Source organism: Puma concolor, chromosome D4, assembly GCF_028749965.1.
Source record: "Puma concolor isolate L17-30 chromosome D4, mPumCon1.1.hap2, whole genome shotgun sequence".
Classification (NCBI taxonomy): Eukaryota; Metazoa; Chordata; class Mammalia; order Carnivora; family Felidae; genus Puma; species Puma concolor.
The window spans coordinates 10,533,667-10,550,775 of NC_141679.1; the positions used below are offsets into that span (position 1 = coordinate 10,533,667).

The 17,109-nt window shown below is 46.6% G+C and overlaps 1 protein-coding gene across 6 annotated transcripts in view; it reads right to left on the minus strand.

Moving 5' to 3' along the window:
- The window catches only part of KANK1 (KN motif and ankyrin repeat domains 1), a 214,717-nt gene that overhangs the window by 25,694 nt on the left and 171,914 nt on the right, over window positions 1–17,109 (minus strand). For 5 of the 6 annotated variants that reach the window (XR_015243429.1, XR_015243431.1, XM_086684946.1 and 2 more), the window contains exon 4: window positions 10,658–13,327. Coding sequence is in view for 4 of the 6 variants with exons in the window: in XM_086684946.1 (XP_086541072.1) it covers window positions 10,658–13,327 (2,670 nt within the window). In the remaining 2 variants the exon portion in view is untranslated. Of the gene's footprint in view, window positions 1–10,657; window positions 13,328–15,179; window positions 15,425–17,109 lie in introns of those variants that run through there. The other variant, XM_025931564.2, reaches the window with a different exon arrangement.

Genomic DNA, 17,109 nt, shown 5'->3' on the forward strand with positions numbered 1-17,109 from the left:
TGGATTCTGTGTCTCCCTCTCTCTCTGCCCCTCCCTCACTCTCACTCTCTCTCTCAAAAATAAATAAACATTAAAAAATGTTTTTAAAAAAGATTATTGCATATTTGCTCAGTATTCAAATTTCTCTGATGGTCTCTCAAAAAACTTTTGTAAGGTATCTGAATTCAAATCTTTGTCATAAATTTCCACTGGCTACTCTGGTTTTTAAGTTTTTGGATCCATAGATTTCTTTCTTCTTTTTAACCACATCTTTCAAAAAATATTTGTAACGTGAGGTATAATTTCAATAGAAGAAAATGCACCACCATGTAGTCTGACGAGTTTCGGTACATGCATACACCTGCATAACCACTTTCCTCCGGAAGATACAGGACATTCCTAACAATGGAGAAAATCCACGCTGCCCATGCCGGCTTTTGTGGACAGTCCGCCCACCAGAGGCCATCGCTCCTTCTCACCAGAGCTCAGATGTGTAGACAAAGGCTTCGGAGAACTTCTCCCGTGCAGGGCCAAGCCCTCAGGTGGCCATGTGAGGGTCCTTTGTAATGAACGGGTGGCTTCATCTTGCCTGTGGGAGTTCTACTGCTCAACTATTCCTACCCTCTAGGTGTTCACAGTGCTCGTGTGATGTAATCACTCCCACCTCTGTGCCCTTCTTTACTAGACTATTCTACAGGCCTGGAATTTCAGCGACCTTCACCACCTGAACCCTGACCATACACCTTTCAAGGCTCGCCAGGATTCTATTTCTAGAGCGTCTTTCCTCTGGTGCTATCTCACAGAGGTCTCTTTTCTCCCTCAATGTCCTGCAGCGCTCGACCGTCCAGACCAAAGTATGCCCATCCTCTGTTTTACACGTGTCTCGTCCACGAGCACGCCAGCTCCTGGCTCCATGCTATACTCTTAGCTGCTGTCCCCTTCAGGGCTGAGAACAATGCTGGGGAAAGGAAAGCCTTCAGCAAGTGCCTATATCATTTGATGGGAAGTCACGGGGGTTCTGTTCAGACTAATCAGCAAGGCAAAGAACAACATTAAATGCTAAACTAGTTCTCATTTGCTGAAACCGGAAGGAATGTGTCACTTTTATGGCCAGAAAATGCTTTTCAGAGAGGGCTGAAACTCTGGCTGCTCTTGAATGACCCATAAACAACTGTCCGAACTTGATAAGGACCCATGGTAGTTAGAAGGCACACACAAGGACAGGCACACCAGCACAAGGCTGACAAATGACTGCTGTGTTCAAGTACAACGCAGGAAAGATGCAGCCAAGAAAACCAAAGTACAGAGAACAACAAAATTCAACAGCCTCAACCCTGGCTACACTTCAGAATCACCAAAGTTGCGGATGGGGCTTTAAAAAATACAGATATGAGGAGGGGTGCCTGGGTGGCTCAGTCAGTGAAGCGTCTGACTTCGGCTCAGGTCATGATCTCACGGTTCATGGGTTCAAGCCCCATGTCAGGCTCTGCACTGACAGCTCGGACCCTGGAGCCTGCTTGAGATTCTGTCTCCCTCTCTCTCTCTCTGCCTCTCCCCCGCTTGTGTGCTCTCTCACTGTCTCAAAAATACATATTTAAAAATAAATAAGTAAAAAATACACAATGAACTATCTGTAGGTGGGCCCAAGTATTTATTAGTACCTTTTAAAAGCTCTCAAGTGATTCTAATGTGAGGCCAGGATTGAGAACCACTGAATTAAATTAATGGGTACAAAACCTGAATGCTGAGGGGCACCTGGCTGGCTCAATCCACACAGCATACGACTCATCTCAGGGTCACGAGTTCAAGCCCCACCTTGGGCATAGAGCTTAAACTTCATAAAAACAAACTTGACTGCTGAACACAAGAGTTTAGACTTTCCTCTGGTTAATTTAGTCCATCAAGTTGGACCATGTGAATTGTTAGGAATTAGTGGAGTTTACTTAATAGTTCTGGACCATTAATTGTAGAAGTCCATGACTACCAGTAAATGCTACCCCAACAACATGGGCAAAACGACAGGAGTAACCCACAAAACACCTGCAGAATTCCAGCACTGGGGCCTAGATGCTCAAAACTCCCACCAGGTGGCAATGGTTCCTACAGGAGGCACCCCTGGAGAGTTAGGGACCAGGCGGGGAGGCAGCTGGGCTTCAGTCTTTAACTCATAATGACCATCGATGCCAATAATGCATGAACCTCATTTGATGATTTGACCAGAAGAGTGGTAACTAAAACACAGTGAGTCACAGAAGTCTCAAGGTTCTGAAAAACAAGAACACCTGGAGATATTAATTCTAATTCTAAAGTACATGTAGCATTTAATATATGGATAATTCCACTAGCTAAGGCAAACTATAATGAAAACTAAGTCACATTAAAGAGAAAACTTTCTGCATGTTCCTGACTTGAGAATGTTTAGAAAGTAACATTTAGAAATGCTGAAAGCAAACGATTTTATTTTTATTTATTTATTTATTTTTTTCCAACATTTATTTATTTTTGGGACAGAGAGAGGCAGAGCATGAACAGGGGAGGGGCAGAGAGAGAGGGAGACACAGAATCGGAAACAGGCTCCAGGCTCTGAGCCATAAGCCCAGAGCCTGACGCGGGGCTCGAACTCACGGACCGCGAGATCGTGACCTGGCTGAAGTCGGACGCTTAACCGACTGCGCCACCCAGGTGCCCCGAAAGCAAACGATTTTAAAAGAGAAATCTTTTAATGAAAAACAGAGCTGGAGGAGTGTTGTTTTTTTTTTTTTTTTTAAACAAGATCACCCTCTCCAGTTTCCTCCGTGACATTTCTCCATCTAGAATTTATATTAGTTCTTGGCACATAGCAATGTGTATGTTTGTTAGACAACTGATTTTAAAAAATAAAATTGATTTTAAAAATTGCTCTGGGGCGCCTGGGTGGCGCAGTCGGTTAAGCGTCCGACTTCAGCCAGGTCACGATCTCGCGGTCCGTGAGTTCGAGCCCCGCGTTGGGCTCTAGGCTGATGGCTCAGAGCCTGGAGCCTGTTTCCGATTCTGTGTCTCCCTCTCTCTCTGCCCCTCCCCCGTTCATGCTCTGTCTCTCTCTGTCCCAAAAATAAATAAACGTTGAAAAAAAAAATTAAAAAAAAATTGCTGTTAAAATATTCCAATTCTTCTGCATGCCAACCAACATTTTCATTTACAATGCCAAGAGCGTTCTGAAAATGCAACTGTGAACACTGTGGCCAGGTATTAAACATGTTATTTTGCTAAAATTTCAGCTAAACATTCTGATTTGAGCTTATTTGTCAGGAAGAAGGCCTGAAATGTCTGAATCATTATGGAGGCCATGCCATCATCTAGGTATTTTCCCCAAGTAAAACAAAGAATTCAAAGGGATCTGAATATGTCTAGTTTTTCCATAAAGAAAGAAGCTTGAACACAAATTTACCCTTTTCAGCCCACATACTGGTTTCAGGAAATTAGTAGAAATTATTCATGAAGGATCACCTGGGTTTTTGTTTGTTTTTTTGTTTGTTTTTGTATATACTACTTTTGGGGGAAGGTATGTATCTTTGATAGAGGAAAAAGGGCAATCCCGTTCTGAATGAGGCTCAATATTCGGAACCCTGCCTAAAGACCAATGTATGTGGCTACCAACAAAGTCAACTTGAACTGGAGAGCTTCAAGGATCAGAGCTGCTTAAAAATTTCTAGGGCCATTTTAATATCTCCCTGGGAACATTCCAGACAGCTGTCATGAATGTATCTAAAAGTGGGTACTTAAAATGCTAGAGTGGAGGAAAAATCGGATTCTCCTTCACCACAAGCCCACCCACATTTAATTACACACCATCCCAAGACTTGACCCAGAAAACCCACACCGACAGGCTGCAGTGACTAAACTTGGGTTAAGCATGTGTGTGCTTCTAGATACAGCCAAGGACCTCATCTCCTCCCCCAGCGACAGACGACTTGACTGCAGCTGAACCCTTGGAGCACCTTTCTATTTGCACATTTGGTGGCTAACACACAGCGCCATAGGTGATCATTCATATTTCTGGAATACCTATCTTGGCTTCCCAACTGGACTGCGAGTTCTTCAAGGCAAAGACCACTTTACATCATTTGAGTGCAAGTTCTTTAAGGCATAGACCACTTTATACACTTTGCATAGAGCTGGCAATGAATGGATGGCTATCAACTGACCTGAACAGACAAGGGGATAGGGCAGGCTGTAAGCATCTTTACTGAGATATTAATAACTAGCCGCCCGGAGAAGTATGAACTAGTAGCTAGTAGCTACTAGTAGGTTGGAGGAAGAATGAACAGCTGTGATGACTGTCCAATATCAACAAATTCACTTCATCGGTTATGACTGAACATCCAAGAACTCACTTCAGGTCTCAAAAACTACCAATCTGCATGCTTGGGCCAGCAATGAACTGCGTATTTTAGGATTCAGAATATAGGCTAAAATAAACTTGTATCTGTTTCAGGAGTTCCCTGTCCATTCCACCAGCACCCGTTTAAAATAATAAAGCATCAGTTTAAGAGGGTAAGATTTTCAAACACGTGTCAGCTGAAGGGTTCACAAAGGTGGTGGACAGATTTTAAACCTTTATAAACGATTTTCCTTGGGGCTGGAGTACTTAAGCGCCAGGTTTGTAACAGATGTCCCAGACCTGCAGTTTCAATTTTTCTGAGTGTAAGCTACCTCTTTTGAGGATCTGAGGAAAACTATGCAGTTTCTTCACAAAAATTCCTAACACAAAACAGTTCATGAAGCAATGGCCCCCAGATTAAGAGGCCTTGCTCTAAGGCTGTTTATTCTAACATTTCCCTGAAACAGGGCCTGGGTGGCCACCACCAGGCGGTGGGTGGTGCTGGTGGGAGGCAGCAGGAAACCCATGAATTTTAGAAAAAAAGTTTCCCAGCTGAATCTGACGGGCAGCCTGGCGAAGAGGTACGTTAAGAGAATAATTCTGCTCAAAGGGCATCAAGCGAGAGAAACCGAATCCAAACTTTTCATGACACCGGAGGGTATGGCAGCCTCCTGGCTTCCTCTCTCAACCAATACTTCCAATTTCGCGAGCAGCCACTTCCGGGTCAGCTCTTCAGACTTCCGGGTCAGCAGGACCTTCCCTCCATCATGCCATCAGACACCCCAGGGTTTCAGAAACATTTTGTCTGGATTACATGACGCTCTGGTAACACTTATTTTAAAAAACTGCGATTAAAAAAAAACCCCCAAGACCTAGGACAAGTAGATGGTGTATTAGTTGAGCTAAGATAAAACCAACTAGAAATAGTTACTTCTGTGACGACTTTATTTCCCCGATTTTGCTTTGGCTCAGATCTCTTCTACAAAATTACTTTCACAGTTATGGGAATGATTTCAAGTTCATACTTTTTTTTTTTTTTTAACCCAAGATAATCAAGAGTTCAAATACGAAGCTGATTTCAAAAGCAGTTCTCCCCCTACCCAACTCGTGTGCATGTGCTCTCTCAAAAATGAATAAACATTAAAAAAAAATTTTTAAAGCAGTTCTTCTGAGTGTAAGAGTTGAGTTTTCTGTGAATCGCGGCAGGCAGTTAAGTTCCACTGTTAGAGTTTTGTTTGTATTTGCTCAGAGACACAATATGAAGTACATGAAACTCACACTACCAGCAATCAAAAAGGACTTTATAGATAAACGCACCCTGATGTTCACTGTAGCACTATCAACAGCAGCTAAATTATGCAAACAGCCCAAGGGTCCATCAACTGATGACTGGATAAAGGAGATGTGGCTTATGTACAGAATGTAATATTATTCAGCCATAAAAAGAAGGAGATTGTGCCATTTGCAGCAACGTGGATGGAGCTAGAGGGTATAATGCTAAGTGAAGTAAGTCAGAGAAACACAAATACCATATGATTTCACTCACACGTGGAATTTAGGGAACAAAACAAATGAACAAACAAAATAAGAGACAGACCAAAAAAAACCCAGACTCTTAAATATAGAAAACAGATGGTTCCCAAAGGGGAGGTGGGTGGGAGGACGGTGAAATATGTGAAGCAAATGAAAAATACACTTATTGGGGCACCTGGGTAGCTCAGTCAGTTAAGCATCGGCTCTTGATTTCAGCATAGGTCATGATCTCACGGCTTGTGAGATTGAGCCCTGCACCAGGCTCTGTGCGGACAGCACGGATTCTGCTTGGGATTCTCTGTCTCCCTTTCTCTCTCTCTCTCTGGCCCCTCCCCTGCTCACTCTCTCTCTCTCAAAAATATAATAAATAAACATTAAAAAAATACACTTATCATGAAGAGCACTGAATAATGTATTGAATTGTTGAATCACTATATTGCACAACTGAAATTACTTTAACACTATATGTTAAGTACACTGGAATTAAAATTTTCAAAAAGACACATTGAGGAAAAAAAGTGCTTTACAGAACATCTTGGGTCATCAACAACTTGCGGCTGTGTCAAAATTATGACAAGGTCTCTTGAATCCTAGAAGAATGTTGGTGACCTTCTATGTGAAAAATAGAGTATGTACAATTCAACTTTTGTTATGAAATTACATCTCTAAAATACAGAGCCACACACATACACACCTGTATACAACAACCACACAAGGGATTACCCCAAGAGAGCACGAGGAGACTTTCCCTTTTTATTTTGTGCTCTTCCTGAACTGTTAATTTGTTACAAGCACATATTTCAGTTATAATTTTAAAAAACTGAATCGGGGTGTTAGGCATTATGGTGCTACAAAAAAGAATGTTCTTTCACTGTGAAAAAGTGATGCCCTCCAATCTCCAACCTAGAAAAATGGAGAAGTCTCTGGACTGGGCACAAATACACAAAATTCAATTTAGGCTTTAGCTTTAGCTTTTACGCAGACTCTGAATGACTCAGAATTGAACACTTATTCTGTTTGTTTTGTGTTTTCCCATTGTTACCGGTATCTTTATCTTGATAAAACTGTTTGTTGGGGAGGCATAATAATTGAGGGAAGAAGGTGACAGCCAGAATTATGAAGACAGAAACTTGGATTAGAAACAAAAGGCCATTTGTACAATTTGCATTTGGGCCACTTGTTCCATATCTACATTTCCATTTCTGGAAGTACTAAAACAGCAATGACAGCCAGCATTTATTGATCATTTACACTCTGTGCTGCAGACTATTCCAAAAGCTTTCCTCCTATTGACTCATTAAATCTTCATTTCAACCCCACGAAGGAACAAAGACAAATTGTCCTAGTGGCCGAGAAAAGAATCTGAACGCAGAATGTCCGGCTTCAGAGCCAAACTTAACTTTAAAAAAAAATTTTTTTTTTAACGTTTATTCATTTTTGAGACAGAGAGAGACAGAGCATGAACGGGGGAGGGTCAGAGAGAGAGGGAGACACAGAATCTGAAACAGGCTCCAGGTTCTGAGCCATCAGCCCAGAGCCTGATGCGGGGCTCGAACTCACGGACCATGAGATCATGACCTGAGCCGAAGTCAGATGCTCAACCGACTGAGCCACCCAGGTGCCCCAAACTTAACTTCTTAAAGTAAAGTACTAGGTTCATGTAAGGCATCATTTCTATGCTCTTTTGGTGATGTCAAACTCAAATTCCACATTATTTTCATTGGGGGAAAAAATGCCTATGCTCTACATGAAATGTATTCTAGACTGGGCGTGAACAATATTCTGTATCCTACAGAGCCCGCGGTAAGTCCCAGTGATTCTGACACGTCTTCACTCTTCACAGCCTGCAAGTGCTGAAAAGCTCTACTGTAACAAGCTACTTTAATTTTCAGTCCATATAACAATAACGAGTAACAGAAGCTTAATGCTCTGGGTGAGTCCCTAACAGGACTCCTTCTTCACTAGAACTTTAGAAGACAAATGTGATGTGAATTACAGAAATACTTTATTTTTAAATGTTTTTTTAACATTTAATTTATTTTTGAGAGAAGACAGAGACGGAGTGTAAGCAGGAGAGGGGCAGAGAGGGAGACACGGAATCCAAAGCAGGGTCCAGGACCTGAGCTGTCAGCACAGAGCCTAAAGCGGGGCTCGAACTCATGAAGTACGACATCACAACCTAAGCCCAAGTCGGATGCTCAACCAACTGAGCCACCAGGCTCCCCCAGAGGCACTTTAAATTTGCTCTTGTGTGCTGGGAGGGAGCTGCCACTATGACCAAATAAGTGCTATTAAAAATATTCATACTTTTGCTCAAATGCTGTAGGTCTCCTGTATTTTAGCTGATTAAATCGGTGTTCATTTGCGGGGTCAGATCTAAACAGGGATGTCAAAACCTTCTCCCTGTTCCTGATGCTCACGGTGTCAGGCGGGTGACTGCAAGGGTACAACTTAATATTTTTGGCAGGAATGTGAAATAGAAACCCCAGTTTGGGGAGGAGGGAGGAAGCCGGCAAGAAAATCTTCTTATAATGGATGATGCAGTGCACCATCTGTGTCTGGAGGCATTTAAGAGTTTTATTTGGACTTCACATCTGACATCATGATTTTTAAAAAGAAGTAGAAACAAACATGTTATTAGTTACTTAAGACTGCTTCAGTCCACGTATCGTTTTAATCCTATTTACTCTAAAATGACCCCTCTGTACATTTACTAGGCTTGATTCTAAAAGGCAAAAACCCCACACATCGGCTGTCATTGCCATGTTCATTTTTTTTCTTCTATGATAAGCTATCTCTTCGCATAGAACGTTTACTAGAAACTAACATTAATTCAGGTTTGAGAGTGAAAACCTAGGAACACATAAAAGTAATCTATTTCAGCCTATTTTAATCATTACTCTTTTGACTGTAAAGGGAAACAAAGAATTAAAAATTTTTGTTAATGGTTTACTTACAATTCAGTCTATAATACATGTTTTCATATCAAATTAAATGCACACCATACAGTCCATTTGAAGCATTAACATTCATTTTACCTGAAGCATTAGTCAGAGTAGAGAGTATGGGTTTTTTTTAATTTCTTTTTTAATGTTTTCTTTCTTTTTGAGAGAGAGAGAGAGAGAGAGAGAGAGAGACAGACATAGTGTGAGCAAGGGAGAGGCAGAGAGAGAGAGGGAGACCCAGAATCTGAAGCAGGTTCCAGGCTCCAAGCTGTCAGCACAGAGCCCGATGCGGGGCTCAAACCCACAAACTGCATGATCATGACCTAAGCTGAAGCTGGACGCTCTATCGACTGACCTACCCAGGCGTCCCGAGAGTGTGTTTTTAGTAGCTTTCCAAACCTCAAATACAGTTCAGCGTGTCAACAAAAGAAGCCACACGGGACACACACGATTAGCACCATCACCAATGACAATAAAGGCTTATTCCCGCAGTGAATACAGAGGCAGCCTTACAGGATGGGTGCCCTTCTGTTCCCATTTTACAAATAAAGGGTAAAGAAGGGTGACTCTGTCTCCCCAGATCATGCTGGTGTGAGAGAGCTGGAAAACCAGGAACAGAACCCTGTCCTATGATGATAAGATGCACAATTAGAGACACATGGCAAAGGGAAGTCCTTCTAACGAGGCCTGCTGGGAAATATCCTATGTCCTAAAGCCTTCTGGGGTAATTTCTCAATTAGTTTCAATTTAAAGAAAAGCTGGGGTGAGCAGGAATCCCCCTGAAGAGAGGAGAAGAAAGACAAAAATGTAAGCACCTATCAAAATGAACCACGGGAAAGGCTCTCTTCTCTGAGTTCGGGCTGCGGACGCCCTTATCAGAGCGGCCTTTCTGGACCACCCCATTTCCAAGAGCTCCCCCCAACCCCCCGCCCCGGCCCCAACCATCTCCACTCGCTATCCCTATAACTGGAGTTCTTTTCTTCATAGCATGGATCATCACCTGACATCCTTCAGGTCTACTGTTTATTGCCTGTGCCCTCAACAGGAAAGTAAGCATTGTGACGACAGAAGCCTCTAACTGTGCTTGGAATGGAGTAGGAATTCAATCATTACTTGCTGAATTAGCAAGTGAATTCATGGAATCGCTCTCCCTTGGTAGAAGTTTTTAAGCTTTTTTTTTTTTTTTTTTAATGTTTATTTGAGAGAGAGAGAGAACACGCATGCGCGTGATGGGGAGGTGGGGCGGGAGACAGAGAGAGGGAGACCCAGAATCCCAAGCAGGCTCCAGACTCTGAGCTGTCAGCACAGAGCCCGATGTGCAGCTCAAACCCACAAACACGAGATCATGACCTGAGCCAAAGTGGGACACTTAACCGACAGCCACCTAGGCGCTCCATACCTTGGTAAAAGTTTTAATGAGAAACATTTTATGCCAGTATGTGTCATTGATCACATACAGGTAACTATGATTACAAACCGTGGGACTTTTTCAGGCTGTCCTGTATAAAATGAGCAAGTAAGTAACTAGAAGATGTCGTAGCAAACCGGTGCGTCCCAGAAGATAGCCACTAGGCCAGCCAACGCTAGCTTGCTTTTCTGCTCCCGGCCACAGTCCTCAGCCAGAGGCCAGTGAAACCATCAGACAACGAGAATCAGCAGAGCTGTTTCTGGGTTTTGATTCTTGCTGCTTATGGGTGTTCCTGCTACGCACTACCATTCTAAAGCTCTCTCCACGGTTCCAAAAAAAATGGTTCCAGCAATTAAAAAGACCCATACCTCCTGGAAGTACATTATTATTCCCACCCTCCCTCCTCCCTGGCTCCCTCAGAAACCCACCTACCTGTGACTTTACCCAGACTCATTCTTGGGAAGTCAGGGTTCCTCAGCTCCTCCGTACTTGCGGACTTCATGACTGAGTTGATCGAGGACAGGGTGCTAATGAGCTGAGAGTTCAGAGAGCCGATCTGCGAGTGAGGCTCCCCAAAAGCCTCTGCCAGTTCACTGTAGTTCTCAGCCAGCAGTGTCTGCTGCTCAGCCAGCAACTTCTGGACACGCTCAATGTAGTGATCCAAGCCGGTCACCATTCCGGCAGGAGCCTGGGGCAGGGGGCTCTCCGCGAACTCGCCGCCAACAGGCCCATCTCCTACGCCGACGCTCCTCCTGCTGGCTGCCAGCCCCAGAGTCAACTGTGGAGGGCCACAGGCGATGGTCCTCATTTTGAGACCAACCAGATAATTGTCATTAATATTTATCTGCCCCACGCCTGACTCTCTGGTCTTCACGGCCGACGGCCTGTCAAACCCAGAAGTGCCAGAGAGCACGGTTCCAACTCCGATGGACCGTGTGTTGGCGGAGGAATTGACATCCTTCACGCGGCCTTCTCCTACAGCCACCGTCCGCATCTCCACGGTCTGAGTGCTGGTCTGCTTGTCCAAAGTGCTGAGGGAAGTGCTGGTGCAGGATTCCGCAAGGGTAACCACCTCGGTGTTGGTGCCCCGGTCCACCTGCTCCCAAACCGTACTGGTGTGCTGGCTCGCGGTACGAGGCACCGCCATGACAGCAGCCTCCACCAGGCCAGCGGCTTCTGTGTTCACGCTCCGGGACGTGAGCTCCTTCGGGGGGCAGACAGTCACGTCAACGGAACAATCCCCGCAGCCGATGGATCGCACTTCTTTGAGATTCAGGTTGGTCTTGAGGAGCGACAGATCGTGCACGGACTCCTCCGTGTTGCTGCCCGTTTCGCAGACGCTGATTTCCACACCCACACTCTTGTCGCACGTCTCCACGGACCTCCCAGTACCCTGCTCGTGCGTTTCCACCCTCTCCTTGACAATCCACCAATTCATGGGCAGCTCGGGCCCCACGAGCCTGCTCTCACAACGGGGCCGGCAGGAGACGCCCAGGCTGTGCATCTGCACGGCGCTCCCGACACAGGCATCCGCCAGGTCCACGTGATGGCCAGCCGTCTGGTCTCTGGTGGCCACCACCGCCTCCACCATCTTGCTGAGAACCAGCGGCTGGGCCGTCACGGCTTTGTCCGCCTTCTTCCTCGACCCCGCGGCCTGCAGCTCTTGCTTGAGTCTAGTCATCTCGCGGTCATGGGTGGTTTCTTTCAGTTGCACTTCCAGGCGGTAGATCTTCTCCTTCAAGGCCTCTATGGTCTGCTGCTGCAGCTCTATTTCCTTGTCCGCTTCCGTGGTCACGCCAAGCATGGCCTCTGTCACGCCGACCCCACAGTTCCTTGACTTGGTGGCCGTCCCGACGGCGGCGTCCTTCCGGGACGCGGAGCCCCTGCGGTACACGACCACGCGGTCCATGGTCTCGTCGGCACCCACAGCCACGGACCGGCACTCCCCGTCCTCCCGGGGCCCCGAGGAGGCCTCGCAGCTGCTGTCCTGGATCTTCCGCTCCAGGGCCTGCATGTCTGCCGCGAGCTGCCGGAACTCCCTGATGCTCTGCGCGCTCTGTTCCACGCGTTCCATCTCGTCCTCCTCGTAGTCGATGTACAGTTCACCTCCGCCGCTACTGCGCCGGGCCCTGGAGAGCCGCTCCAGCTGCGACGCGTTCCCCGCACTGTAGGACCGCTTCCTCACACCGCACGCGTCGTTCTGGGCTGTCGCTCTCTGGTGTTTCAGCTGCGAGGCCAACTGTCTTTTCTCCTCTTGCAAGACGGAGATCTTCACCTGGAGCACAGGGATGGTTCGCACCTGCTCCTCGAGCTCCTTCAGGCGCTTCAGGGCAATGGCCATCTGCTCGCGGATGTGCTGCAGGTGCATGGGGCTCACGTTGGTCACTGGCGTGGAGATCCCTGAGCTCAGGGGGCTGTGGCGGATGGAGCTCCCCATGGACGACGTGGTGGCCACGGCTGGGGCATAGCCGCTGTACTCGCCGTTGCCTTGGTATCCATTCTGAAGTTGGTGCGCGGCAGGATTGTGGTTTCCGGAACCCATGAAGGAGGAGAGCGAGCTCGTGGAGCCCATGCCTCCAAAACTGGCCAGCCTGGGCCTGCGGAACTCACCCGGGGCCACCTGCATGGTGACTCTCTCCTGTTCCAGTCTCCTCCGGGTCTCCATCAGCGTCTTGGTGACATGAAGGTTGTGCTTTGGGAGTTGAGGGGAGGGCGGTGGCAGCTGTCGACTTTCTGGGACGGTAAGGAAAGGGGGTGAGGCCTCCAGAGGGGCAGGGGGCCTTGGGATGGGAGTCGACGTAACGTGGCTTCTGGCTACTAGGAAGTGAGGACACTGCCTGTTGTCATCACTGTTGGAGGACGAGAGGGATTCCGTGGAAGTCCACACAGCCTGCTGACCGGGCACGGCCCTGCTTTCCGGGCATGGCACCGACGGCTTTCGCCTCTTCTGGATGTTGAGTTTCTTGATGGTGTTTCCTTTCTGTATGTCGTCCACGTACTTGAGGAAGTCTAAGTCCAGCTGATAACCATAGGGGGTCTCCACAAAGTAAGGATCTTTCTGTTCCTTGTCAGGATCTCCGTTCAGAACATCATCTGTTTTTCCTAGGAGAGCGAGAAGGGAGTATTATAATGCCATGTGATACACTCAGTGATAAAAACCAGTATCTGTATATTCGGCAGTGTGGCAAACTAGTGTGATTTCAGAGTTGACGGACTTCTGTCTGTTCTGATCCTGGATCTACAACCTGACAGTTGGGTGAGTAAGCGAGTATACCCCTGGGAACTTCAGCTTCTCCCTGAGTAAAAATGGAAACAACAAGTATATTTACCTCATAAGGTTGGTAAAGAATGTAATGAGACTGTGGTTTTAAGGATCCCAGGGTATATGAAGTGCTTACCAACTACTTTTATTTTTGGAAAGAACATATTGAAAAGACTTGTGTTTTCAGGGAGATCATTTCTTTTGTTGTCTACAGGCCACTGAGGTATAGAGAACAGTCCTTAAGCCTCCTATTTTCGGGGTGCCTGCGTGGCCCAGTTGGTTAAGCGTCTGACTTCGGCTCAGGCCCTGATCTCACGGCTGGTGAGTTTGAGCCCTGTGTGGGGCTCTGTGCTGACAGCTTGGAGCCTGGACCTGCTTCGGGTTCTGTGTGTGTGTGTGTGTGTGTCTCTCTCTCACAAATAAAGACATTAAAAAACAATTTTTTTTTAAAGACTCCTATTTTATAAAGTGAACTATGAGGCACCAAAGGTGAAAACGCTTAGAATAAAGGACCACATCGGTGCAGATCCAGGAAGCCCAGGACGTGAGTTCTCCCCACCACTGGTCTTTTGCAGACACTGCAGCCTTTCTAAATGGTGGCCGAAAGCACCCCAGTGCCTGACCACCACCACAAGATCACAATTTGCCTTGACCCTTTCCTTGCTGAGAAAGCCGGGGGCAATGAGTGATTAACTCTAGCAGCATGTGTGTAAGAACACAGAAGGCAGACTTCAACTCTTCGTGCCTTCCCATTTAAAAACCACCACCACCACCACCACCACCCCTGTCTCAAACGGAGAACTTTTCTCTCTTGGATTTCTTTTGGACAAAACATTCGATCTCCCAAGAACACCTCCTTTTGTATTTGTAACACGTCCAAACAGATGCAGAAGAGAACGAAAATAAAAGCAAACCTATACTCTAAACACTGGATCATGTGGCATTCAGTAAATGCTAACTTGGGGCTAAACCAAACATTTAGAAAAGGAAACACAAGAACTTTTCAAGGCACAGACCTTGCTGCTGACCTGAGCTGTGCATTTCAAATAGAAAAGCAAGGCCGTTTTTGTTTGTTTAAATTGCAGGATTAAGTAATGTGTTTTCCTAGAGTCATAATAACAAACTCTGCTTTTTTTTTTCTTTCTTTTTTTGAGCAGTGGAAAGATCCCAAAACCAATGAGTGAAAATGCAAGCCATGTGTACCCCTGCTCCTATCCTGGGTGTAAAAACCCACCACATTGCCGGACAAGCATTTCCAGTTCACTTTATAAAATTTGGGTTGCCTGCCTGTCCTTCCTAGTCCAATCACTGCTGGGCATTTGCACCTGATAGGGTGAAGGCACTGAGTAAACCTTTTGCCTCCTCTTTCCTCTGAAAAGTTGGAAAGAAAAGTACAAAAAGACTGCCAAGCAGTGGAGTAGAAAGGTTATGTATTCTTCGTGTCCTGATTTAAAACAATATTAAGCTGTTCTCCCTGTTCGTATTTAGACACTGGATTTCATTTCTAAAACGTGGAAATGCTATTGGAACCAGGTGCTCAGCTTTAATCCTTTTCTAACCTCGGGGTGAGCTGATGAGGAGCCGGCACCCGAATACTTGGGCTCACGCTAGCAGAATGCTTCCTTCCTTCCCTCTTTCTTTCCTTTTTAACTCCACACGGGCAACACGCTCGCTCAAAATATGCAGCCCGACCTGTTTCCAGAACTGTCTGCGATTCCACAAGCAGAGAGAAGCCGCCGGCTCGGGTGTCCAGAAAAAGCAGGCAGATCTGACCAACGGGATCCGGCGATTCTAAAACCGGGCCACCGCTCCTGCAGGCCACGGGGAGCGGGTGCCCAGGCCGGAGACTGAGCCCCGCGCGCGCATGCCCGCCGCGCTCCGCTCCCCGCCGGGCCCGCTCGCCTGCTCGCCGCCCCGCCACCAGGTGCCCGCGGCGCCGCGCTCCCCGCCGGCCTGAGGCTCGCCGCCCGCCGCCCACCCGCCGGGCGACCGCTGAGCTCCGCTCCCCGCCGGCCGGCTCCCCTGTCCCCGCACACCCACAGGCCCGCTCTCCTCTCTCCCCGCCGGCCTGCCCCCCGCCGGCCGCCCCGCTCACCAGCTGGCTCCCAGCGCGCCCGGCCCTGCCTCGGGCGCCCTCGATCGGTCTTCACCCCGTAAGGAAAAGAGGTTCAACATTCGTGCACACTTCGCCCGGCCACGCGCAGACACCATAGGCCCGATGCTCGCCAATGAAGTCTCCCTCCGGCTCCGGTGACACCGCCCCCCGCACACACTCAGCTGCTCGGCATTCCCTGCTTTCTTAATGAAAACAGGAAACCGGCAGCTTGTGCAAATGTGGGTTCTCCGTTCCAGTCGTTGCCAGGCATAAAAATAAAGCCGGCAATTTAAACCTCTCCACACAGAGGTTCTGTGTCCGCCGTACCAGCCACTTCGTCCCCGAAGAGTTTGTGCGCCGGTGTGGAAACTAAGCAGCCTGGGGCCTGGGTCACCTGAGGAAGTTCCAGGCACAATGGGCGCCACTGTCCCCTGCGGGAAATCTCAGCACTGGGCTCATAACCAGTGACAAGCAGTTATCCTTTGACAGTATTAATCTCAACCGCGCCTTTGCCACTGATGAAAAGCTCTTCAAAGACAAACACCAGCCCCACCTTTTCCCAGCTACAAAAGTAGTCCATGCTTATATTAAAAAAAATAATAAAAAATAAAAAAATCCCGTACAGGCCATTTAAAGAATGAAAAAAGTCACTCTTCTCTCACCACCTAGTGGTAATATCAATACTTTGGTTTAACTCCTAGATTTTTCTGTGTTATCTCTTAACATGGTTATTTTACCCATCTGCAGTAGAAAAAGTTAATTTTTGTGTTCTTTTCAAAAATGCTTTTTCAAAATGCACTGATTTAATGTCAGGATTTGGAACAGAACCAAACACATCACATTTTTCAGCGAAATTTAACTGCCCGGCTCATTTTAGTTGTTTCTTAAATGCACACTGAATTATCCCCCAAATGAACTCTGGACTTCTAAATCTGGGAGTCAGGAAAGGTTAGAATTCAACCACGTTAAGGTTTGATCATTTCCTAATACTGCTTAAATCAGACTATCTTAAGTGACTTCTAATCCAAATTTTATCCTCCAGCAACTAAAAAAACAACCCGTGTTTCTCAAGGTGTCATTTTTATAACCTACTGTCCACTGTGTATTTCTTCTACAGTTAAATAAAGATACCCAGGGTCATTTTTTGCCTCCTGCTTTCACATACAATACCACAGATATGGCACTTATAGGACCCTGAATGTTTTCCCAACTTTTCCACACGTGTATATCCTATCCCTCTGGGCTAGACTTTCATGTATCTTGAGCAACAAATTAAAAAAAAATTTTTTAATGTTTTTTTTTTTTTAATTTTTATTTTTGAGAGAGACAGAATGTGACCGGGGAGGGGGTCAGAGACAGGGAGACACAGAATCCGAAGCAGGCTCCAGGCTCCGAACTGTCAGCACAGGGCCGGAAGCGGGACTCAGGAACTGCGAGGTCATGACCTGAGTCGAAGTTGGATGCTTAACTGACTGAGCCACCCAAGTGCCCCAAGAGCAACAAATTTAATTTTAAAAACTTCCTTCA